Source organism: Oncorhynchus kisutch, linkage group LG15 (genome assembly GCF_002021735.2).
Source record: "Oncorhynchus kisutch isolate 150728-3 linkage group LG15, Okis_V2, whole genome shotgun sequence".
Lineage (NCBI taxonomy): Eukaryota > Metazoa > Chordata > Actinopteri > Salmoniformes > Salmonidae > Oncorhynchus > Oncorhynchus kisutch.
Window position 1 is genome coordinate 19,691,562 of NC_034188.2, and position 24,705 is coordinate 19,716,266.

At 44.0% G+C, this 24,705-nt stretch overlaps 2 protein-coding genes across 4 annotated transcripts in view; one reads left to right on the forward strand and one right to left on the reverse strand.

Moving 5' to 3' along the window:
* Positions 1-1,462: 1,462 nt before the first annotated feature.
* On the forward strand, positions 1,463-13,403 carry enpp6 (ectonucleotide pyrophosphatase/phosphodiesterase 6). The gene is made up of 8 exons (XM_020502113.2): positions 1,463-1,772; positions 9,285-9,464; positions 9,742-9,853; positions 9,946-10,087; positions 10,341-10,520; positions 10,902-11,039; positions 11,312-11,438; positions 12,378-13,403. Exons 1-8 carry the CDS (start codon positions 1,535-1,537, stop codon positions 12,581-12,583), a joined length of 1,323 nt encoding a protein of 440 aa, XP_020357702.1. The 5' UTR covers positions 1,463-1,534; the 3' UTR covers positions 12,584-13,403.
* A 2,389-nt stretch (positions 13,404-15,792) lies between these two features.
* The window catches only part of LOC109905004 (storkhead-box protein 2), a 102,894-nt gene continuing 93,981 nt past the window's right edge, over positions 15,793-24,705 (reverse strand). For all 3 annotated transcript variants that reach the window (XM_031789819.1, XM_020502114.2, XM_031789820.1), the window contains exons 3-4: positions 21,148-23,509; positions 15,793-18,445 (exon numbers count right to left, since the gene is read on the reverse strand). In XM_031789819.1, coding sequence (XP_031645679.1) covers positions 18,238-18,445; positions 21,148-23,509 — 2,570 coding nt within the window. In that variant the 3' untranslated portion in view covers positions 15,793-18,237. The remainder of the gene's footprint in view (positions 18,446-21,147; positions 23,510-24,705) is intronic.

Sequence of the window (24,705 nt, forward strand, 5' to 3'; positions counted from 1 at the left end):
TCATGTATTGTTTAGTGTTGTGTTGTGTTCTTTGCCCACGAAGATTTACATGCTAAAATTGCCACTGCACAAGATATAGTCCCGACACAAATCTGGGGTTGCTACCCAAGCCTGCTGGTCGTTCCTTCCATCGGTTCAGTTGCCAGGGACGCGGCCCAGTCTTTAAGTCTTTTTGTTCTGTATCTATGGACGCGACCCAGTAGTTCCTCTACATGTTCTATTGCCATACTGGCTGGCAACGTTCTTATCACTTGCTCGCTAGCTAGCCAACGTACAGTCACATCAAATAGTCCAGACTGATTAACAGCAAAGTAGCTACATTTGTTTAAGCTGTTTTCGAGTGGCATTTATTTGGATACATCCATACCAATAAGCTAATGAGGCACGATTTCACCTGGCATTGAAAATGTGCTCTCCTCAGGACACCGTTGTACAGAGGAGCTAGCCAACAACACAACTAACACAATCACTTCAAACTGAAGCTGGAAAAACTGCAAACTAGCTGCACATTGTTTAGTTTTACCATTTTTCAATTGACATTCATTTGTAAATATCCATTAAAATGATGCCAGCTGATTCATGATTTCGACTGGATGGGAAACGCTACCTGCCTGCCTTTCTCATCCCGACTCCCGACTCTTTCACTACTATGGGAAAGATGGAGATCAAATTTAAATATTGTAACAATGTTGTTGTCGGAGAGACAGACAGCAAAGTTTATATATATATATTTAGATATAGATATATTCTGTTAAACTAAATGTTAGTCTGAAACGAGATCATGTCTAGATGCTTTTTATAGTGGAGATTGAGTTTATAAAGTACCTGGCTAGGCTGATGAGACAGTGGATAGCACAGTCAGATGGAACAGAGTAAATAGGCATTTTGAATTAGATTTAGCCGGTGGTCATTTGTGGAATAGGAACAGGAAAAATTTGGTTTTAACCAATCAGCATTCAGGATTAGACCCACCCGTTGTATAACGTGTTGAACAAGTATTCCGTTGGACAAATATGTGAGAGGAGTACACTCTGCTGGTCATTTTTTATATTACGGGTTTAGAGTAAAAATGCTTTGTGGGTATTAAATACATCATTGATTGATATTATATGGAACTTGGTCTTCAATAATCCAATGACATTTTGATTGATGATTGATTCAACTATTTCAAATGTCAATATTTATTCAACAGCAAATATAATTTGCTCCATATGTTACAGTGGGCTTTAGGGTGTCACTTTAATTTTCCACTGTAGAAATTATAAAATAAATCACAAATGATTAAATACAAATATCACATAAGCCTAGGCCATTATTAAGTATTCATATAACAAAATAAAGAATAGCCTTAAAACTTTGAAGTGTTTTTCCTTAGAGTGAGTCTGAGAGCATGGACTTTCATTCTCAAACTGCAGTAGGCCTAGCCCTATAACAATGCCATTAGCCCCGCCTCGACTCATATTGGGGCCCCTGCCCCTGCTCGCATAGTTCAGTACCGTTACATGTGCGTATCAGAGGACCGTCACGAGCCATCATGTCCAGACTGAGCCTGGCCTGCGCTATCGCCATTCTCGCAGTGCTTTTGTCGGGATCCTGCCTCGCCAGCCGCAAACTTCTAGTGTTCCTCATCGATGGTTTTCGATATGATTACATGGACGATCTGCAAAATTTGCCTGGGTTTAAAGAGATTATGGATAATGGGGTCAAAGTGGATTACATGACTCCCGACTTCCCCAGCCTTTCATACCCCAATTACTACTCACTAATGACAGGTGAGATTATTTTATTTTTGACTGACTGTGCCTCAAAGTTACAGCAATGAAAAAATATAGATCAGGCTACGAAAGGTTGACCATGATTGATCACCAAATCAGATTTTCAGATTTGTTATCTTGGACATACTGTGTTACTAAATGGTAAGTTCACAGGTGCAATCCATTTGAACCTTTATTGCTTGCCTGAACAAATAGGAAATAGTGACAGTGGAGTTTAAACTTTGATGTTTATGTACAAAGTTGTAAAGTAGCCATTTGTACTAGGTTGTGGCTACACTGAAATAACAATAATTGGTCAATCATTCTCATCAATATTGTTGCAGAATGACTCATTGGTAATGAATGATTTGATAACTTAGGTTGACATATTAACCCAACAATTACTGAAAGGAAACTTTACACCATGGAATGGAACGCAGATAACATTTCATAAGTAGGCCATACTCTGAAATCCTTGTGTAGACATTGCTAGCAGCCTAATTCAGTGATGGATGTATAATACATCCATTGATGGACAGGAGCCTGGCACAGCTGTCCTGGGCCCTCAAGCAGTAGAACTCTGCCTCATCAGTAACAGAGCCCCACGCCCCTCTCCCTCCTGGCAACCACACTGTCTCTATTGTGCCATTTACATATGTTATGAGTGAAAACGAGGGACAACCAGAGCCATGTATCTAGAGAGTTGGGCCAATGAGGTTTCTGCATTATGGTACATTCAGCCATGTTAGCGCCCCATTAACATTACATGGGAAATATTTAAACAATGCTATGTCACAAAATGTCAGTTGAAGTCATAAGTTTACATACACCTTAGCCAAATACATTTAAACTCAGTTTTTCACAATTCCTGACATTTAATCCTAGTAAAAATGTATTGTCTTAGGTCAGTTAGGATCACCACTTTATATTTTAAGAATTTGAAATGTCAGAATAATAGTAGAGTGATTTATTTCAGCTTTTATTTCTTCACATCACATTCTCAGTGGGTCAGAAGTTTACTTACACTCAATTAGTATTTAGTAGCATTGTCTTTAAATTGTTTAACTTGGGTCAAACTTTTCAGGTAGCCTTCCACAAGCTTCCCACAATAAGCTGGGTGAATTTTGGCCCATTTCTCCTGACAGAACTGGTGTAACTGAGTCAGGTTTGTAGGCCTCCTTGCTCACACACACTTTTTCAGTTCTGCCCACACATTTTCTATAGGATTCAGGTCAGAGCTTTGTGATGGCCACTCCAATACCTTAACAGTGTCTTTTTTTGCCACAACTTTGGAAGTATGCTTGGGGTCATTGTCCATTTGGAAGACCCATTTGCGACCAAGCTTTAACTTCCTGACTGATGTCTTGAGATGTTGATTCAATATATCCACAATTTTCCTACCTCATGATGCCATCTATTTTGTGAAGTGCACCAGTCCCTCCTGCAGCAAAGCACCCCCACAACATGATGCTGCCACCCCCGTGCTTCAAGGTTGGTATGGTGTTTTTTGGTTTGCAAGCCTCCACCTTCTTCCTCTAAACATAACGATGGTCATTATGGCCAAACAGTTGTATTTTGTTTCATCAGACCAGAGGACATTTCTCCAAAAAGCACAATCTTTGTCCCCATGTGCAGTTGCAAACCCTGTCTCGCTTTTTTTATGGTGGTTTTGGAGCAGTGGCTTCTTCCTTGCTGAGCGGCCTTTCAGGTTATGTTGATATAGGACTCGTTTTACTATGGATATAGATACTTTTGTACCGGTTTCCTACAGCATCTTCACAAGGTCCTTTGCTGTTGTTCTAGGATTGACTTGCACTTTTCGCACCAAAGTACGTTCATCTCTAGGAGACAAAACGCGTCTCCTTCCTGAGGGGTATGACGGCTGCGTGGTCCCATGGTGTTTATACTTGTGTACTATTGTTTGTACAGATGAACACGGTACCTTCAGGCATTTGGAAATTGCTCCCAAAGATGAACCAGACTTAAACCAATTGTTTTTCTGAGGTTTTGGCTGATTTATTTTGGTTTTCCCATGATGCCAAGCAAAGAGGCACTGAGTTTGAAGGTAGGCCTTGAACTACATCCACAGGTACACCTCCAATTGACTCAAATTATGTCAATTAGCCAATCAGAAGCTTCTAAAGCCATGGCATCATTTTCTGGAATTTTCCAAGCTGCTTAAAGGCACAGTCAACTTAGTGTATGTAAACTTCTGACACACTGGAATTGTGATGCAGGGAATTATAAGTGAAATAATCTGTCTGTAAACAATTGTTGGAAAAATTACTTGTGTCATGCACAAAGTAGATGTCCTAACTGAATTGCCAAATCAATAGTTGTTAACAAGAAATTTGTAGAGTGATTGAAAAACAACTTTTAATGACTCCAACCTAAGTGTATGTAAACTTCTGACTTCAACTGTATATATTTAAAGTTAGGCCAACTTTTAGAATTTTGAATATTGTTCTAATTCTAGACATTCCGTGACATAGCATTGTTTAAATATTACCCATGTAATGTTAATGGGGTGCTAACATGGCTGCCATAGAATGTTGTTGTGTCATGTGAACGCATCATAATGCAGAAACCTCATTGGCCCAACTCTCTAGATACATGGCTCTGGTTGTCCCTTGTTCTCATTTTACATTTTTTAATTTCACCATGTAGGCAAGTTGAGAACAAGTTCTCATTTACAATTGCGACCTGGCCAAGATGAAGCAAAGCAGTTCGACACATATAACAACACAGAGTTGTTAACATACACTGCTTTGCACCTGAACAGTTCTCTCAGCTTAACACTGGACCTCTTCAGAGTCCTGGCAGTGAACGACACCATCAATGGCAGTGTAGTAGTGACATAACAACAGATGTAGGTAGTACTTCAGTGATAACAGCCCTGGGCTGTATGGCTCCTCAGTCAGCGGCTGTAGGCTATCTCCACTCCAGGCTGAACCCCTGGCAGAGAGAGTGCAGAGGGAAGAACAGTAAAGCCCGAAAGACAACAGATTCTGTCAAATCCCTCCCAATCACCGGATCACTTTGTGGATGATTTGCTGATGTAAGTTGTTTTGGTAGAGCACATTCCCCTCAACAAAGCCTCGGCTTAGGCTGCTACCATCATTTTGTGCACGTGCATTAACAACGTAACCAAAACAGAGCTGACAAAGGCCATCTGACACAGGGCCCTCCAGTCACCCCGGGCATCTGACACAGGGCCCTCCCGTCACCCCGGCATCTGACACAGGGCCCTCCCGTCACCCCGGGCATCTGACACAGGGCCCTCCCATCACCCCGGGCATCTGACACAGGGCACTCTAGTCACGCCGGGCTAGACGGCAACCATGCAGAAGGAGCTATTTCAAAGCTGATGGAGCTTTTCAGAGACTGGTTTATTTGGAGGGGGTCAGGGAAGGTGGCTTCTTCAGAAGAGCCAAGTGCTGCAGCTCTACCTGTGAGTTTACTGTACAGACTGCAGGGTTTCTACACATAGAAAGAGGAGAGAGTACTTCTTACTGTCCTGCTGTATATTATAAAATATATTCTCTGGTACTTTTGTATTCTTTGTAGTTCTAAAAGTTGCGCTCACAAGCCAAAAGTGGTCCCCGAAAATTGCGTACTATGTCACATGTGCAGATATGTGTGCCATGTAATTGCTCTCTTTCTCTCTCTCTCTGCTGTGTGTGCATCTTGCTAGCTGTCACTCAAATGGCGAGGAACAGTAGTGGTGCGTGGGTAACATCACTGGGGTAGCCAAGCCAGGAAAAAATGCCATATTAAAACCTTTGTGTTGTCACAATTGCATTGTTTCCTCTATAACCTGTTAGTTAATATGCCTTGACACCGTGATATATAGGCCAAGACAAGAAAAAGACACAGTGGCAGAATAAATTCAACCACATCTTTGATTCATCACAAAAACGGAGAACAACATCTGTCTGGTGAAGTCCACAAAGCATATTACATGTAACAAACTGCTACATGACCTACAGTATTGTCAAGCAAGGTAATGTTTCTGACATTTTTGGACTACTAAACAACTATTGATTTGGAAACACAGGGAGTTACAGCATGTCGCAAAGAAAGCAGGAACTATCTCCACTATTCCTTCAACATTTCAACATAATCTCCTATGATGATTTATGTTTGTGCGTTTGTGGGTGTGTGCAGGCGTGCAAGTAGAAAAAACATGTTGACTCACCCTACTTGTAGAGAAACATGAAATCCATCCTCTCTTTCATGTTGCCGAAACGTACCATGACTCAAACATTCGTTTTTGTTGTCCTAGGCTCCCTGGCTAAAATGCTTGCTCGCTAGCCTAACTTCTATTCATGGGCAACAATGCACTGGGCCAGCTAGTTAACATTAGCCTACTACTTCTACCTACATATGTAACTTCCATCCTCTCAGGCTAGGGGCACTACAATGTATGAATTTATGGTTGGATCAGAATCCCCATTGTGATCCTTGGCTAGTAGCCTACACAGGGATTTGGACTTGTGGTTTTACTTAATTGATCTCCATCCATGGTTAATTTAGGAAAGGGCCATTTTAGCTAGCTAACCACTGGAGGACAACGACACAAGGAGATGCAACAATAAAGAATGTCTGTCAATGACATTTGGCTTTTGATGTGATTGGTGAGAAGCCAAATTCTAACTGGCTTCCTTTTGACACTTTTTTTGGGAGTGCTAGGACCATTCACAGTTGAGCTCACTCAGTTTAGCTCAACACTGATTGGCTATTATTTGAAAAATGTATTAATTCAAAGAGAGTCCAAATGCTTGCTGGCTTCCCTTGCAGTCAATGCTACGGGTAGCATTAATGTCATACTTTTTTTGACCAGACAGCATCAGTTAGATGGGCTATACATATTGAGACAGAGTGGCGCTGTTTCACTTGCTCGGATTCTTTCTCCGGTGAGATACATTCAGCCTCTTGCAAATTGAAGGAAAAGTATGAAACACAGAGAGATGAAAGATACATTAAACATTTTTGTATTTAGTTCTTGGTTCATGTTTTGGGGACGCCTGGCATCCCTTGGCATCCATGAATACATGACACTGGTTGGAACTCAAATTGCTAGGAGGCTGGTCCACCTGGGGGGAAATGGCGCCAGTAATTAGTTGCTTTCGAACTAGGGATTTCATGCCTAATTGAGGTTAGACAGTAATTCTGCTCATAGATTATGCATGTACGAACTACACATTGACACATCCAGTCCAAAGAGGATGTGTCAATGTGTAGTTTGTACATGCATAATCTATTTCCCCTGAAAAGCTACAGTAAATAACTTTAATAATGGAAAAATATGTTCATTCTAGCATCTCTGTACAGTAAATTGGTAGCCTTATACAGGTCCTTTACTGGCCCCCATTCACCCTCTCAGTGCTATTTCAACTGAACCTCAGATGTCCATAGAGACTATTGCAGGCAACTAACAAAACACAGCTACAGTTTTTGTTTTTCTCAAAGGAAAAACTCTAGGCTAAGCTACCAAAATGATTCAGAGCATTTATTTGAGTCATTTCTGAATGTCGTAACTCTAACCAGCTGTGGCTCCAAAATACCCGAGATTAGCTACATTCCTGGCATCACTTTAATAAGGAACAACATCGTTGCATGAGTGCCTCTACAAACAGCAGTGGCAGTACTGAACGGTTGTTCAAATAAAAGATGTGTCCTTGCTCAACGTGTTGTCGTGTATGAGTTGTGACTGTAGTTGTGTTAGTGCTGTGACTAGTTGTTAGTGCTGTGACTAGTTGTTAGTGCTGTGACTAGTTGTTAGTGCTGTGACTAGTTGTTAGTGCTGTGGCTGTAGTTGTGTTAGTGCTGTGACTAGTTGTTAGTGCTGTGACTGTAGTTGTGTTAGTGTTGTGACTGTAGTTGTGTTAGTGTTGTGACTGTAGTTGTGCTAGTGCTGTGGCTGTAGTTGTGTTAGTGCTGTGGCTGTAGTTGTGTTAGTGCTGTAGTTGTGTTAGTGTTGTGACTGTAGTTGTGTTGTGACTGTAGTTGTGTTAGTGCTGTGGCTGTAGTTGTGTTAGTGTTGTGACTGTAGTTGTGTTGTGACTGTAGTTGTGCTAGTGTTGTGACTGTAGTTGTGTTAGTGCTGTGACTAGTTGTTAGTGCTGTGGCTGTAGTTGTGTTAGTGCTGTGGCTGTAGTTGTGTTAGTGTTGTGACTGTAGTTGTGTTAGTGTTGTGACTGTAGTTGTGTTAGTGTTGTGACTGTAGTTGTGTTAGTGTTGTGACTGTAGTTGTGTTAGTGTTGTGACTGTAGTTGTGCTAGTTGTTAGTGCTGTGGCTGTAGTTGTGTTAGTGTTGTGGCTGTAGTTGTGTTAGTGTTGTGACTGTAGTTGTGCTAGTGTTGTGACTGTAGTTGTGCTAGTGTTGTGACTAGTTGTTAGTGCTGTGGCTATAGTTGTGTTAGTGTTGTGACTGTAGTTGTGTTAATGCTGTGACTAGTTGTTAGTGCTGTGACTGTAGTTGTGTTAGTGTTGTGACTGTAGTTGTGTTATGAGTTGTGACTGTAGTTGTGTTTTATGTTAATTGTTCTGTTTGTGTTGTGAGATGTGATGCTGGGTAGTGTGAGCATGCTAGGGGAAGGGAGGAGGAGACACTGCCTGTGTGTGTGGATGACCTTGAGTCTGTGTGTGTTTTGTAAGGGTGGGGGAGAAAGCACTCGCTCACTGTCTCAACTGAATTGAACCTAGAGAACTTAGCAGTAAAACAACTTTAACGAATGAAGACGTCAGCGCTCAGAGATAATAATTTGTTGTTTTATTGCATCATATCAGTTCTAGGCATGGTCTGTTTCAGCCAGATAACCTACACTCTTAGAAAAAAGGTGCTACTAGAACCTTAAATGGTTCTTCTGCTGTCCGCATAGGAGAACCCTTTGAATAACCCTTTTTGGTTGCAGGTAGAATCCTTTTGGGTTCCAGGTAGAACCCTTTCTACAGAGGGTTTTACATTAATCCCAAAAGGGTTCTTCTACCTGGAACCAAAAAGGGTTCTCCTATGGGGACAACCGAATAACCATTTTGGAACCTTTTTTTCTAAGCGTGTAGGCTCTGTGAACAAAAAGCATCCGGCTGACTGCTGTTACACAATACATAATATTTTGTGAATGCTGGCTGTGTTTAAAGCACTGGGGGGTTAGCTTGCAAACTTAACATGACCAATATCCCATAACAAATACAGAACAGTAAAATTACAGGTCAACAGGTTGTTTAATGAAAAGAACTGAAGTATTCAGTATTCATGTCCGGGATCATGGATACCAACTTAGTTAACATCTAAATGATGGTTTATAACTGAAACACAGCTGTAAACAACAGTTTTCAGTCACATGAACCCTTTTGGACCGAGTTGGATAAAAATAAGTAACTGGGCCAGAAATACTCCAATGTCCTTATAAAGCTGGCACACATCAAACTCACTACCCTCACTTCCCTTGAGTCTTTGCCCATAAAAAGTCTTATCTATGTTCATATCTAACTTCTGAAATAAAAAAGCAATTTCTGGGTTTTCAGGCCGGTACTGTGAAGTGCACCAAATGACAGGGAATTACATGTGGGATCAGGGCTCTCTCAAGGAATTCCTAATCGGCATCAACCCAGACAGTCGGCTGCCAATGTGGTGGGACGGGTCTGAGCCCATCTGGGTAACCATGCAGAAACTCGGGAAGAAAGTCTTCATGTACTATTGGCCCGGTAAGGACAATTCTGGCAAGATGAAAGAAAGACATTAAGGCCCCCAGTGGTATTACATGGTTTTGGATATAATTATAGTTATTCAAGTATTTTAAATGTTTTGTCTACCAGTCATATACAGAACACAGGAATCAGATGCTGGATATTCTGGAATCAAATGAAATGCTTTCCATTGATGTTCATTCCAATTGGATCATTAAGATGAACTCAAGTGTGAACATTCTAGAAGCACAGTGAGCAGTGATGTGACACCTGTGTTCTACTGTCATGTTATCAGGTTGTGAGGTGGAGATTCTGGGTGTGAGACCTTCGTTCTGTGAGGAATACGTCTACAATCCCACAGAGAGAAATCTGACAGATTCTATTGAAAGAGCTCTCGATGGTTTACGGTAAGAAATTGAGGTATGTTGGCATCAGCCAGGTTTGGAATGTAGTGCCATTCTGTTGTGTTATAACAACAAGCATGTGTTTACTTCATCAGTAGTGGCAGAGCAGACATGGCTGCTGTGTACTATGAGAAGATTGACGTAGAGGGGCATCACTATGGCCCCATGTCTTCTCAGGTGAAGACTGCTGTTCAGAGGCTGGACATCGCCTTCCAGGTGCTAAACCAAAAAATTAAGGTTAGGCCCTATATTGTTTATCAAACATTGAAAAGAGACTAAAAATGAACAACTCAATCCAGCAAAAATGTTTCCATTCTACAATGATTTGTACAAAGTAACAGACATAGCCTACTGATTGTGGTGAGAATGTTGAGCGGACATTGTGACCAGATGGCCTTGGTCGAAAGTAGTGCACTATATAGGGAATAGGGAGCCATTTGGGACACGGCCTTTGATCTGAACAGGTCACCACCACCCTGCTGTATTTCAGGAGAAGGACCTGCGTGACGAGCTGAACGTCATCATGTTCTCCGACCATGGGATGACAGAGATCAAGTGGATGGAGAAAGTCATTGAGCTTGTGACGTACATAAACATGTCTGACGTTGTCAAGATGATGGACCGGGGGCCTGTCGTCAGTCTGTGGCCAAAACAAGCTAAATATGAGGAGGTAAGTTGATTTCCATTTCTGTCATACATACAGGCCAATTGTCTTTCAACCCAGCCAAGACACTGGAAAAAACATGCATCCTTGATTTCTCCTCTCTGCCAGAGTAAACAGAAACAAACATGTCATGTTGGCACATTTAGTCACTTGAATACTCTTCTCTGTCAAAAATCAAACATTTCCAAAAACGTTTGCGCCGTAACAATGTATATGAAAGGCCTCAGTCAAGCCAGCCATAACTTCTGTATCCAAATGTACAGGCGAAGGTCCCATATGTCATTAGCATGGGGTTACTTACTGCGCTGTAGACAATTTGCAGCTACACCTCTCCCTGAGCAAAGCAGGGAGGAAAAACATGAATAAAATGTGTTGTGTTGATGGCAGGTCTACAGAGCACTGAGCAGTGTACGGAACATGAATGTCTACAGGAGGAATCAGGTCCCTGAACGCTTCCATTACAAGGGGGGGAAGTTTGTCTCCAGTCTGACCCTGGTGGCTGACCCTGGCTGGTTCATAACAGAGGTAAGGCTTTGACACATCACATCTCAGTGATGATATACCTAGTTTACATTACAAATGGCATCCTATTCCCTATATAGTGCACTACTTTTGACTATAGCTCTATGGACCCTGGTCAAAAGTAGTGCACAATATAGGGAATAGAGTGTAATTTGGGACAATTCCTTAGCGTGCTATTATGTACAGCAAATGAGCAACACTGGAACAAGTAGGCTAACCTTCATTCCACTGTCTTTTAACCCATTACGTACTGACATGGCTGCCTCTGTTTTCAGAGCAAGTCCAAACTGCCTTTCTGGCAGAACAGCAGTTCACCAGAGCCGCAGGGATGGCAGCATGGTTGGCACGGCTACGACAACGAGTTTGTGGACATGCGGGGCTTCTTCTTAGCACAGGGACCAGGTAACAACTGTCTGACCAGTAGGCCTTTATAGACATAGAATTATACTGAACAAAAATATAAATGCAACATTTACAAAGATATTATGGAGTTGCATAGAAGGCAATCAGTCAATTGAAATAAATTCATTAGGCCCTAATCTTCCTCAGACGATCCCGCAGGTGAAGAAGCCGGATGTGGAGGTCCTGGGCTGGCGTGGTTACATGTGGTCTGCGGTTGTGAGGCTGGTTGGATGTGCTGCCAAATTCTCTAAAATGACGTCTAATGGTCGAGAAATTAACATTAAATTCTCTGGCAACAGTTCTGTTGGACATTCCTGCAGTCACAGCCAAACTTGAGACATTTGTGGCATTGTGTTGTGTGACAAAACTGCACATTTTAGTGGCCTTTTATTGTGCCCAGCCGAAGGTGTACCTGTGTAATGATCATGCTGTTTAATCAGCTTCTTGATATGACACACCTGTCAGGTGGATGGATTGTCTTGGCAATGTAGAAATGCTCACCAACAGGGATGTAAACACATTTGTGCACAAAATCTGAGAGAAATAAGCTTTTTGTGCTTCTTAGATCTTTTATTTTAGCTCATGAAAATGGGACCAACACTTTACATGTTGCATTTATATTTTTGTTCAGTGTGTGTGTGTGTGTATAGATATAGGATCCCAATGTACTGTACATGGTAAACACAGTGCCTGTGTACTAAATCATCACTATCATAGTGATATTTAACATGATCTGAGCTGTGCTGCCTATAACTTTTTATTGAACTTCAATATTCTAATCAGTGTTGTTATGACTCTTATCATTATCATGAGTCAAACACCTCAAATAACACTGATGTACTTTGGAAGTGACCCAGAAAATAATTTCTACTCTGCTGTACTGTCTTTGCCATGATAAAATCCACAGGTATAATAATCAACAAATTGTCTTACCTACAGATTTCAAGAGGAATGTGCGTGCGGCCCCTATCAGAGCAGTGGATGTGTACAACCTGATGTGTAGGACTCTGGGGATTCTGCCTCTGCCCAACAACGGTTCCTGGTCCCGGGTGGAGTACCTTCTCAGTGGCTCTGTGGGCCTGGCCTGGCCTAGTCCGCTCTGGTCTCTGGGTCTACTAGCCCTGGTGCTGTCTCTACAGGCTTAGAACCAGAGAGAATCCCTCATTCACTAGAGTGGGTGATGTCATATACCCACATAGCTCTATAATGGCAGGCAGAGTCATGGATCCTATTAAATGATTATTTTGTGTTTTCATTCCTAATTCTATGGGCAGAGCCATGTAGTTGAGTCCTAGACATTCTGTTACATAACAGAATGTTACAATGCTCCCCATGTAATGTTAATGGGGGGCTAACATGGCTGCAATAGAATGTTGCGGTGTCATGTAAATGCAGAAATCTCAATGGCCCAACTCTATAAATACATGGTTCTGATGGCAGCAATCTACCCTATCATGGCACCTGAGCCAACACAGGTTTCCAAACCATTTCCTATTCTAAACATGACAGTGAAAAGTACAAAACACATTGATCACACAGGTTTTATATCTAAATATGGGTTGACAGTGCCTTCAGTTTATATAACATAACCAAAAACTCTCTTAGCAAACCAAAACATTTTATAAGTAATCTGGACCAACCTTAGTTCACAATCATCTCTATCGTGATTTGCTGCTGCTAAAGGAGCTAACATGAGCGCTGTAAATTCCTTACAGCATCAATGTCCTCTTCATCATTGTATCTGTGAAGGAGGTTTGGATGAAAGAATGACGTCTTTTTTATAATTGTTTGAATATGAGGTTTAGAAGAACTCTGCATTGTTCTATACTGTAATGAAGTAAATGTAGTTTTTTTTACTTATTGTCACCTTTGTTTTTTTGCTGCAAATCTTCAGACTTCCATGGAAATGCTCTGTGGTGTTTCTACTAATTCGATTGATCAATAAAACCTTGAAAAAAAAACAGATTTTTGTCTGCTGGACTGTACAATATGCAGTTGTAAGCAGTCATTTTGAAGTAGCAAGTTGACTTTGACAAGGTAAAAGATAAGACTTCCAGAAGCCAGTCAAAGTAAATGTTCTAATACTTTGGGGTTCAAGTCATGTGAAAATGCAGAAGGACTGGTAAAAAGCCAAGGCCAATCGCATGGTGGTAGAGCATGGATTTAAAAGGCACGGTTCAAAGGTCTCAACATGATATGGTCATTCTGAATTACCTATACATGCATCATTACAGACGTTGGTTGATATGAAACAGACAACTTTCAATTGAACAATGAGAATGGTGAGACATCTGCTACTTTGGGTACACAGAGTGAAATTCAGCAGCCTAGCAAGTTCAAGATTGGATTGTCAGTTTGAGGCCTAGAATTCTGATACATTGATGGAAAAAACGTGTCGAACTTTACTTAAGAACATCTTAAGTTAGGTGTAAGCAGGCTAATCATACGATTAAGCCAAAATATGTTAGGATGTGGTTGATCTTGGTCGGCCCTCAAACTTATCACTGGGTTATGTTACAATCTGTGAGCACTAATTCAATTATTCACTCTCTACTCTTAGTAAACCCAAGATGTAGTGATTATATTATTTTCAAGCCCCAGAGATGTATTTTCCTGGCAGCGTAACAAAATACTGGAGTGACACAAAACAATGATAAAGAGACAAAATGCTATAAATAAAAAAACATAATTTGGAAGTTGTCAGAACCTGTCCAAAAGCAATAAACGTGACCGAATGAAATCCAATGACCTACACGACACGGGCCAAAGGTCATGCAGGAGTTTACACTACATTACCAAAAGTATGTGGACACCTGTTCGTCCAACATCTCATTCCAAAATCATGGGCAGTAATATGGAGTTGGTCTCCCCTTTGCTGCTATCACAGCCTCCACTCTTCTGGGAAGGCTTTCCACTAGATGGAGCATTACTGTAGGAACTTGCTTCCATTCAGTCACAAGAGCATTAGTGAGGTTGGGCACTGATGTTGGGTGATTAGGCCTGGCTCGCAGTCGGCGTTCCAATTCATCCCAAAGGTGTTCGATGGAGTTGAGGTCAGGGCTCTTTGCAGGCCAGTCAAGTTATTCCACACCGATCTCGACAAACCATTTCTGTATGGACTTCGCTTTGTGCACAGAGGCATTGTCATGCTGAAACAGGAAAGGGCCTTCCCCAAACTGTTGCCACAAAGTTGGAAGCACAGAATCATCTAGAATGTCATTGTATGCTGTAGTGTTAAGATTTCACTTCACTGGAACTAAGGGAACCTAGCCTGAACCATGAAAAACAGCCCCAGACCATTATTCCTCCTCCACCAAACATTACCGTTGGTACTATGCATTGGGGCTGGTAGCATTCTCCGAGCATCCGCCAAACCCAGATTCGTCTGTCGGACTGCCAGATGGTGAAGCGTGACTTATCACTCCAGAGAACGTGTTTCCACTGCTCCAGAGTCCAATGGCGGCGAACTTTACACCACTCCAGCCGACACTTGGTATTGCACATGATGATCTTAGGCTTGTGTGCGGCTGCTCGGCCATGGAAACCCATGTCATAAAGCTCCCGACCAACAGTTCTTGTGCTGACATTGCTTCCAGAGGCAGTTTGGAACTCGGTAGTGAGTGTTGCAACAGAAGACAGACGATTTTTACGTGCTTCAGCACTCGCCGGTCCCGTTCTGTGAGCTTGTGTGGCCTACCACTTCGCGGCTGAGCTGTTGTTGCTCCTAGACATTTTTACTTCACAATAACAACACTTACAGTTGACCAGGGCAGTTCTAGCAGGGCAGACATCTGATGAACTGACTTGTTGGGAAGGTGGCATTCTATGATGGTGCCATGTTGAAAGTCACTGAGCTCTTCAGTAAGACCATTCTACTGCCAATGTTTGTCTATGGAGATTGCATGGCGGTGTGCTCAATTTTATACAGCTGTCAGCAACGGGTGCGGCTGAAATAGCCGAATCCCCTAATTTGAAGGGGTGTCTACATACTTTTGTATATATAGTGTACCTGTCTTATGAACTATTTAGGAACCCATATGTGGAGTGGATGGAGGTTGCTGAGAAGAACTTGTTTTTGTTGTTGTAGCCAAATAGAGGCAAGAACTCCATCTAGTGGAGATAGATTGCAGCTCAGATGTGGGTTGGAGGTGCTTTAGTGTCATCTACCGGTGAAAACAAGTTATCAAGCCTCTTAGAGTAGCAGTGCTGATCTCGGATCAGGTCCCCCTGGTCCATATCATCTTGTTCATTGTGATCTAAAAGGCTAAACTGATCCCGAATCAGCAGCCCTACTCCGAGACAATTGATATATCCAGCCCCTGGTCTTCCATTAAATAAAGACATTCAAGACATATAACCAAACATGTTATTTTATTATCTTAAAAAGTAACAATCCCCAAAGGTTATATCACACACACTAGAACAACAGTAAACACCATGACTACACAAAAAGGGACTTAGATATTATAGACATAAAAAATCCCTCTTATTGTTGACATTATTTTACTAAGCATGACAGACCAAGATCATCTACAGTATGACATACCGTCACAATTAGAAACAACGTTATTGAACTCCATTATAAATCCGCAATGTTAAGGGAAGACATTTCATGGACTGTCAGAATTTCATATGAAATATTTTCAATATAAACAGAACATCCTTCTTGGATGGCTTTTACAGCAACCAGAGAACAGGCATTTATTTCAGTGCAAACATGACAATACAAGGCAGTCTTGGCTGCAATTCTCCCTTTTGATTTCAGAGGGAATTGATGATGTTGATCATTATTTGAAAAGAGCTCACAAAAACTGAAAATTGACCTCTTCAATGCGTTGTCATTGGACTGGAACTGTACTACCAAAGTGACAAGGTTGACACCACTCCCTTCATAGGCTCATCATCACACTGTATGAGACATGGATACTGATGGTACACAGTGCTGAGAGGACGGTGATGTATCCTATGGAAATGCTGTGCTATGAGGTCACCTTTGATATCCTTAACATCATTAAATAGAGGAGAGGAGAACCCCCCCCCCCCTCTAATCAAACTGCACAGAAATTATTACATTTCTGTTGGGGGAAGTGAGAGTCAAAAAGTGAGAATTGCGTGAGAAGAACACCTCTAATAAACTCAGACAGAGAGAGGGGCTAAATAGTCAAGTAGCGCATACATGTGAGCTCTGTTGTCGTGAGAATGACAATAGGAGAGTCAGTCCAGCACTTTGACATGGTCTTTGTGTGTGAGTCATTTCTAGGGCTTTAACATTGACATTCACAGGATACAGGCTGATGACAGTGATTTGTAAGAGGAGAGCCACTACTCTACTGTTGTGGAGGTAGTTGTATTAGAGAGAATCTGACAACATAGGGTCAAATATGAAAACAACTCAGAGAGGTGGGGAGAGAGGACCTTATCTGCCTCTATAAAAGAGAGGACTGACCTTATCTGCCTCTATAAAAGAGAGGACTGACCTTATCTGCCTCTATAAAGGGGATGGTTTTCGACGTTGTCCATATTCAAAAGTCCCTTGTTGTTAATGCATTCAACAGGAAAATACCACAGGTAATAGCACCAGGAATAGTGGGACATTTTGAATCCAATAAAAATAAAAGTTAGGTTTTTCCATCGTTGGCCATGACTGCCGTGTGGTACTGTTTAGAAACTCAATCCCTGTCGGGCATTGAGGCCTTTCCTTAATCTGTATTTACAATGTACCAAAATGTGCTGAGAGACCTGATTCTATGTAAACATTAGCTCTAAGAGCCCAGTTCAAACACTTGGATTTTGTTATCTAGACTACAGCAGCGTCAGGGCTGGGTTCAGTACCACGGAACAGAGGGCTACTCTGGTACACCAATAGTACCCTACAGAGAGGTTGGATGGACTGGACATGTTGCACTCCTAACATCACTAGGATAACATGTCACTTGAACCCTTCGTAAGACTGTCATAATAATGTCATAGCATTATAAACCATAATGACTGCTGCTTATGTCACTTGACACAGTCGTGACACAAACCATTACTCAGGTATGCTAATTGTCTAGATGTATGGCCAGACAATTAACAAGCCTAAACAACGGTTTCTGTTAGGACAGCTGTAAATCAGTCGTCATGAGCTGACATAATGGTTTATTGCATGTTATATTATCATGACAGCAGTATGTAGGCCTTATGGCAGAGGGGTCAGGTAAAGTCTAGCAAGCAGGGCTATGTATGCATTGCATTGTGTCAGAGCCTCATGTGAGCCAGCAGAGGGGGCTAAAGAGTATGTTTAAAAAGCTCAACAGCCACACATAGCCAAAAAATGGTAGGAGTGTAATTACGAGTGACCTGAGATTATAAAATTATACATTTGACACCAAAATAAATGACAGAATGTCAACTGGCAGGTCAAAGTCAAATCAGTCACATGAAATAAATTAAAACTGCTCAGTAAAAACAAAAACCTAAAAGGACCTGTAGAATGACGTTTTTTTCTTCTTCCAAGGTTTAGAATGGGATTGAAAAAGATCAATGCTTTGAAATATTTTTATAAATGTAATCTTGTGAGAAGTGGTGTTACAATGTAGTAGTGAGTATCACAAATTCAAAAATTACCCAACAGAAGATGAGGAAAACTAAACCAAAACCATTGCATGACAGATTGACAATGTAATACCAGTCGCTGAACGGGCTTGTGTGTGTTGTGTCAGCCAGTCTGGATACTAGAACAGCCCCAGTGAGGTGGAGGAGCTGTACTCATCCAAACCCAACACCTCCCTCTTCATTTGATCTCCCTCTCCTGCCACTGTCACACACTGGTGATGGAGGCCAAACAGTTTGAGGGTTTCTGGAGTTTCTCGGGTTGGGTGGTAGGCGGCGGCTCTGGAATGGTCCGGAAGGTGAAAGGTGGACCGTTGCCCGTGGCGATTCCCAGGTGTCCGGGACTCAGAGCCAGGTTCTGACGTCTGTTGCTCTCCACGATGCTGGAGGTGTTTGAGGCCAGACTCTCTCGTGTGCTGAGCCAGGAAGAAGAGGAAAGGAAGGGAAAGAACAAAAAGAGAACAATAGAATGGTGAAGAGAATGAGGAGAAAGAAGGAGAGAGTCCGAACACAGAAGCATGTTATGCTGCCTTCCCTTGTTTGTGTGGAATAGTGTGAGAGCAGAAAGTATCCGATTGATTGTTGACACATGTTGTCTATAAAGTTTTCCAGCTATAGGCATCACTTAGAGGTTAGGGGGTTCCCTTCAAGTAAATCAAAACTTGATATCCTCTCCATGTTAACCAGTAACTGCTGTAACCACTGTCCTGAGAGGCCGGGGGGAGGGGATACAAAAGGTGAGAAGAAAAGATGGGTATAGCAAGAAGAACAAATGAGAGAAGAGTCATATAAGATTCATAACCTCTGGCAGATATAGACACTTATAAAGTCTGGTTCTCATTCGTGGTTTGTCTGATGTTCTCTACAATGGAATTGTTTGTAACATTACATTACTGATAATATTTAAGGTATTAATATCTGTATGACAAGATAGTTGTTTTGAATGGTGTCTTACTGATTTAGAGAGGAACAGCATGTCAAAAAAGTCTGATCCTGCCTGTTTCTATCTTTTCACTGCCAGCTAGACCAGGTCACCCATGAAAGGTGGATGTGGTTCTCCTCACTGGCTCCATCTGCAGGCCAAGACTATGGGAGAGAGGGGTGGAGCAGAGCTAACTGGGAGGGAGGGGCCAAAAGAACAAGTACTGTACATATGTGGACCAATGCCCTTTCAGTCACACAGGAGATTAGTGACATCTGTCCTGAAGAGCTCCACATGATCACTAGTGTGATCCCAACCCAACAGAGTGGAAAGCCACATCACACTTCTTATCACCGTTCTTCACAGGAAAATAAAATGACAAGGTCATTAGAGGCTGTGAAATAGGCAACCGAATCTACAAGGAAGGGCCACCACTCCAACTCCAAGCCATTTCAAATCTGCAGCGGTCACTGTTTCCAGTTCCACAATCACTTCCATAAAAGGTTGCCCAACTTGTTTGAATAAGCTGGCTGAGGAGGCAGGTCAGTCTGCTGAGGAGCATTATCTAGAGACAGCCAAACGTCTGCTGAGGAGCATTATCTAGAGACAGCCAAACGTCTGCTGAGGAGCATTATCCAGAGACAGCCAAACGTCTGCTGAGGAGCATTATCTAGAGACAGGCAAACGTCTGCAGAGGAGCATTATCTAGAGACAGCCAAACGTCTGCTGAGGAGCATTATCTAGAGACAGCCAAACGTCTGCTGAGGAGCATTATCTAGAGACAGCCAAACGTCTGCAGAGGAGCATTATCTAGAGACAGCCAAACGTCTGCTGAGGAGCATTATCTAGAGACAGCCAAACGTCTGCTGAGGAGCATTATCTAGAGACAGCCAAACGTCTGCAGAATACAGAAACATTATTTTCCATTACTGGCCACGGGGGAGAGCGGGAGGCCGTGGCTGGAAACATGGTAGGGGCTGAGGGGAGGGGAAACTCAGCCCGAAAACAAATGAGCCGATGGTCCCAGAGGTTCTGAACTGCAAACCTAAGCGTGATACAAACCAATCAAAGACGAGCGGCGCTAGCCTGGGCATCCATCTTGTTTAGAGGCTAGAGCATGTGGTCGGGGTTAGACACAGGAAGACACATGTGACCCTAATGAAGCGTCACACACTCCCACTATGCCAGAGGGGCCCGGGTGAAAAGGATTTAGCAAAAACAGGCAGTGTTGTAATGCACAAAAGCTTTTGGGGGTTGCTATCTATATAATTTAAGACCACAGTTCAATAGTCTTTAAAAACACCCGGAATACAATTCTTCACACAATTTGAAAGTACATTAAAAAACGGTGAGGTCCGTTCTTTGCGGTAAAGTAGATTCAGGCCTGCCCTAATGACTTAATCACATTTTGAACAAGTCTTTGTTTATAGTTATGGCTTTTAGGATTTAGAGGCTCAACTTTTCTGTTATGAGAAGAGAGAGCTGTGTGTCAGCTGAGACAGTTGTGACCCGACAGATGAACCATGACAGAGGGAGGCCTGAGCTGAGGGACTCCCTCTTTCTCCCTCTACCACTGATGAATATCAAATCCTCCAAAACCTCCAGACTGTATGTTGCTTATGGGACCAAAAAAGGTCCTATTTTGTCAGCTGAAGGTAAAGCCATGTGAATGGTTGCCGTAATGGACATATTTCAGTGACAGACACCATGTATCACGAGGAAAAAAAACTCCACAAAAACACAGATGTCTGCTTACGCTCAAGTGATTCACTAAGACACTCAGAAGAATACCACAGTCCAAATGAACGTGAATCATTGAGGGAAGCACAGACATCAGAAAGAAAGAAACAAACAAACAAAGCAAACCAAATCCATTCAGAGCAAAAATGTTGTTTTGTAAACAGAAAAGCAAAAGTTCACATGGATGAGAGGCAATTATGGAATTGGGGAACATTGGAAACTCCTATTCTGTCTCTTCTACAGGGCTATAACCATGATAGGTTGTACTTCAGATTCACTAGAATCAACAGCACCATATGGAATAATATTACCAGTCCATTATGTTCTCATGTGAGAACAATAATCCCACCATTAGTCTATTCACAGAATAAGAAGCCATCCCCTCTCATGACCACCAACCACACAAACAGAGAGGCTGTGTGAGTGAGTGTGTTGTTGTCACCCGACGAGGCTTACCGTGGAGAGTTAAATCCACTGTCCACTGTAACACTACTGCTGTCCATGCTGTCCAGCCTGGCTGAGTGGGCTGACTGCTGGCTCTGGTTGTTGTGGTCACTCTCCTTGGGGTTGGGGAAGGTCAGGTTCCTCTCAAACCTGCGCTGGAGGTCCCTCTCCTTCTCCCGCTCCAGCAGCCACTGCATGGTACCCCCCCCTCCCCCTCCTCCCCCACCGACCCCACCACAGCCCTCAGGGGACTTCGGCTCCTGCTCTGCCTGCTTGGCTGAGGCGGCGTCCTCCAGCTCGTCATCATCAGACACGTTGTAGTAGTCGAAGGAGGCTTCCACGGCCGGGCACGAGCCAGCCTGCTCCATCCCTGAGGGGCCAGAGGAGGGGGGCCGGGGCACAGCTAGCAGGGGGCCCGGCTGCTCAAAGTGCTCCTGGCTGTCCAGCACCTCGGCCGACGACATGACCGGGGTCTTCCTCAGCGTGCTCGACCTGGAGTAGCTTCCGTCCCCGTAGCCGCTGGGCAGCGTGTTGGGCGGAGGTTTGAATAGAGTGTCTTTGCTGAAGATGTCCTTCCTCCTGTCCATGCTACCAGAGTTGGTGTTGTGGTGCTGTACTGAACGGCCATTTGGCAAAGGCTCAGGCATCTGGCAGGGCATGGGCAAACTAACACCGTTCTGTCCCTTTGTAGTGTCCTCTTTGTATTCTGGGGGATGAGGGGTCTGTCTGTCGGACGAACAGCCCACCTTCACCTTAGGTAAGTTATCGTGATTGGGTTTTCCTAAGGGGCTAGGGGTAGTGAGGACCGCCTCAGTGGATGCATTGCACTGGAAATAGTCCTCAGCCATGTGTTTAGGAGAATAAGCCTTCTGGCTGTCGTAGGCAGGTAAACGGTCTCTACTTTTGTTATTTTCAAGTGTTCTCCCTCCGTCGGGCCCACAGGGGTCAGAGGTTAACTTAGCAGCAGGGGGCGTGGCCCGCGAGTGGGAGTACTGGGAGGCCTGGGCTGAGGCCCTCAAGGTCCCATCATCGGTGTAGTAGCGGCTCCTGTCTCTGTCCCTCTCATCAGGGCTGCGCTCAAAGTAGTCCGGGGGCCCAATCTGCCCGGCCCCTAGGGGCCCTTTGGAGTTGTCCATGGAGCGGGACCGCTCTTTGGCCTTGTTGTCCGAGCGCTCGTTGCGCGACTTCCTCTCCTGCGTGTGGCTGTGGCTGCGGTGCACCTTGGAGTGGGACGGCCCGTGTGAGGGCTCGGGGAAGGGCATCTCCGTCCTCCTCTTGGCCAGCTCTCCCGACACGTCCCACTCCGGGGTGATGGGCAGGTGGGACTCCATGATGTTTGGGTTGCTGTGGGCCAGGTGTCGGGCACGGCTGCGCTCCATGGAGAAGGAGGTGTCCCGTGGCGAGCGCGCCAGGGAGGAGCTGTAAGCCCGGTAGTCCCTCTCAGCCCCCAGGTCCAGGTTGGATCCCTCAGAGGGGTCTCCCCGGGAGGCGCGGGTCTTACTGTGAGAGCGTGACGGCTTACCTTGGGGCTTGCGGTGTCCACGGCTCCTCCTGCTGCGTGCGCTGTGCTGGGCTGACGAGCTGGCTTTGCTTCTCTGAGCCCTCTCCTCCTCCAGCCTCTTCATCACGGCCGTGTGTCTCGCCACGTTTTCCACCGTCAGGTCCGGGTTGATCCGCCTGATGATCTCCATCTCCACGTCGCGCGGCACGGCCGTGGGCATCTCCTCGTCCCGCAGAGGCCACTCCTCTGGGGGGAACTGGGCCGAGAAGGTGGTCAGCTGCTTGGTCTTGTCCTTCTTGAAGCTCAGCCGGAACAGCTTGAGGCCAAACTTCTTGGACTGCTTCTCCCCGCTGCTGCCCCCCTCACGGTGCTTGGTCAGGGTGTCCGACTTGAAGGGGAAGCTCAGGGTGCTCCGGGTCTTTTCCGTGGAGGTAGGCTGGGGCTGGGTCTGTGTGGGTGTGTGAGGGGAGTGAGGTGAGTGAGGTGAGTGGGGAGAGTAGGCCTCTCTGTGCTCCTTAGGGGACTTCCTGGTGAGGGTCGTGTGGTGGCTGGGGGGGTCGTCACGGTAACTATTATAGGAGTCCCCATGGTTCTTAGGATGGGACCTGTCTCTGACACAGCCAGAAGTGGAAGGGGTGATGGTTCCAGAGAGGGGGGAGGTACACTGTTGTTGTTGTTGTTGTTGTTGCTGGCGGTCAGGTATCCTCTCATCCAGGTGGTACCATTTGGAGCTGGTCCTGATGAGAGAGGGCGTGATGAAGTAGGTCTGGGGCGTGACAATGAAGTAGCCCTCTGGTGTGGGGTAGATCTTCCTCTCCCGGACCAGCATACTCAGCGTGTGGTGGAGAATCTCTGCCGTTGGTGTGGGCACACCTAGACAACGACACGGATAGGAACATGTCAGAAATGTCAAACATAACATTCTGGATGCGTCCCAAATGGAACCGTATTCCCTGTGAAGTGCACTATATCATCTGGTGTATGCATCATTAGTGATATTGTCATATACAGTGGGGCAAAAAAGTATTTAGTCAGCCACCAATTGTGCAAGTTCTCCCACTGAAAAAGATGAGAGAGGCCTGCAATTTTCAGTGTAGGTACACTGAATCCAGAAAATCACATTGTAGGATCTTTAATGACTTTATTTGCATATTATGGTGGAAAATAAGTATTTGGTCAATAACAAAAGTTTATCTCAATACTTTGTTATGTACCCTTTGTTGGCAATGCCAGAGGTCAAACGTTTTCTGTTAGTCTTCACAAGTTTTTCAAACACTGTTGCTGGTATTTTGTCCCATTCCTCCATGCAGATCTCCTCTAGAGCAGTGATGTTTTGGGGCTGTTGCTGGGCAACACAGACTTTCAACTCCCTCCAAAGATTTTCTATGGGGTTGAGATCTGGAGACTGGCTAGGCCACTCCAGGACCTTGAAATGCTTCTTACGAAGCCACTCCTTCGTTGCCTGGGCGGTGTGTTTGGGATCATTGTCATGCTGAAAGGCCCAGCCACATTTCATCTTCAATGCCCTTGCTGATGGAAGGAGGTTTTCACTCAAAATCTCACGATACATGGCTCCATTCATTATTTCCTTTACACGGATCAGTCGTCCTGGTCCCTTTGCAGAAAAACAGCCCCAAAGCATGATGTTTCCACCCCCATGCTTCACAGTAGGTATGGTGATGCAACTCAGCATTCTTTGTCCTCCAAACACGACGAGTTGAGTTTTTACCAAAAAGTTATATTTTCTTCTTCTGGATCATCCAAATGCTCTCTAGCAAACTTCAGACGGGCCTGGACATGTACTAGCTTAAGCAGGGGGACACGTCTGGCACTGCAGGATTTTGAGTCCCTGGCAGCGTAGTGTGTTACTGATGGTAGGCTTTGTTACTTTGGTCGCAGCTCTCTGCAGGTCATTCAATAGGTCCCCCCGTGTGGTTCTGGGATTGTGATAATTTTGACCCCACGGGGTGAGATCTTGCATGGAGCCCCAGATCGAGGGAGATTATCAATGGTCTTGTATGTCTTCCATTTCCTAATAATTGCTCCCACAGTTGATTTCTTCAAACCAA

Bases quoted from the DNA above. Each gene is read 5' to 3' on its own strand.
- enpp6 (XM_020502113.2), top strand. From the start codon at position 1,535: ATGTCCAGACTGAGCCTGGCCTGCGCTATCGCCATTCTCGCAGTGCTT. The intron at 9,854-9,945 runs GTAAGAAATTGA...TTACTTCATCAG, and splicing joins AGAGCTCTCGATGGTTTACG to TAGTGGCAGAGCAGACATGG. The intron at 11,439-12,377 runs GTAACAACTGTC...TCTTACCTACAG, and splicing joins CTTCTTAGCACAGGGACCAG to ATTTCAAGAGGAATGTGCGT.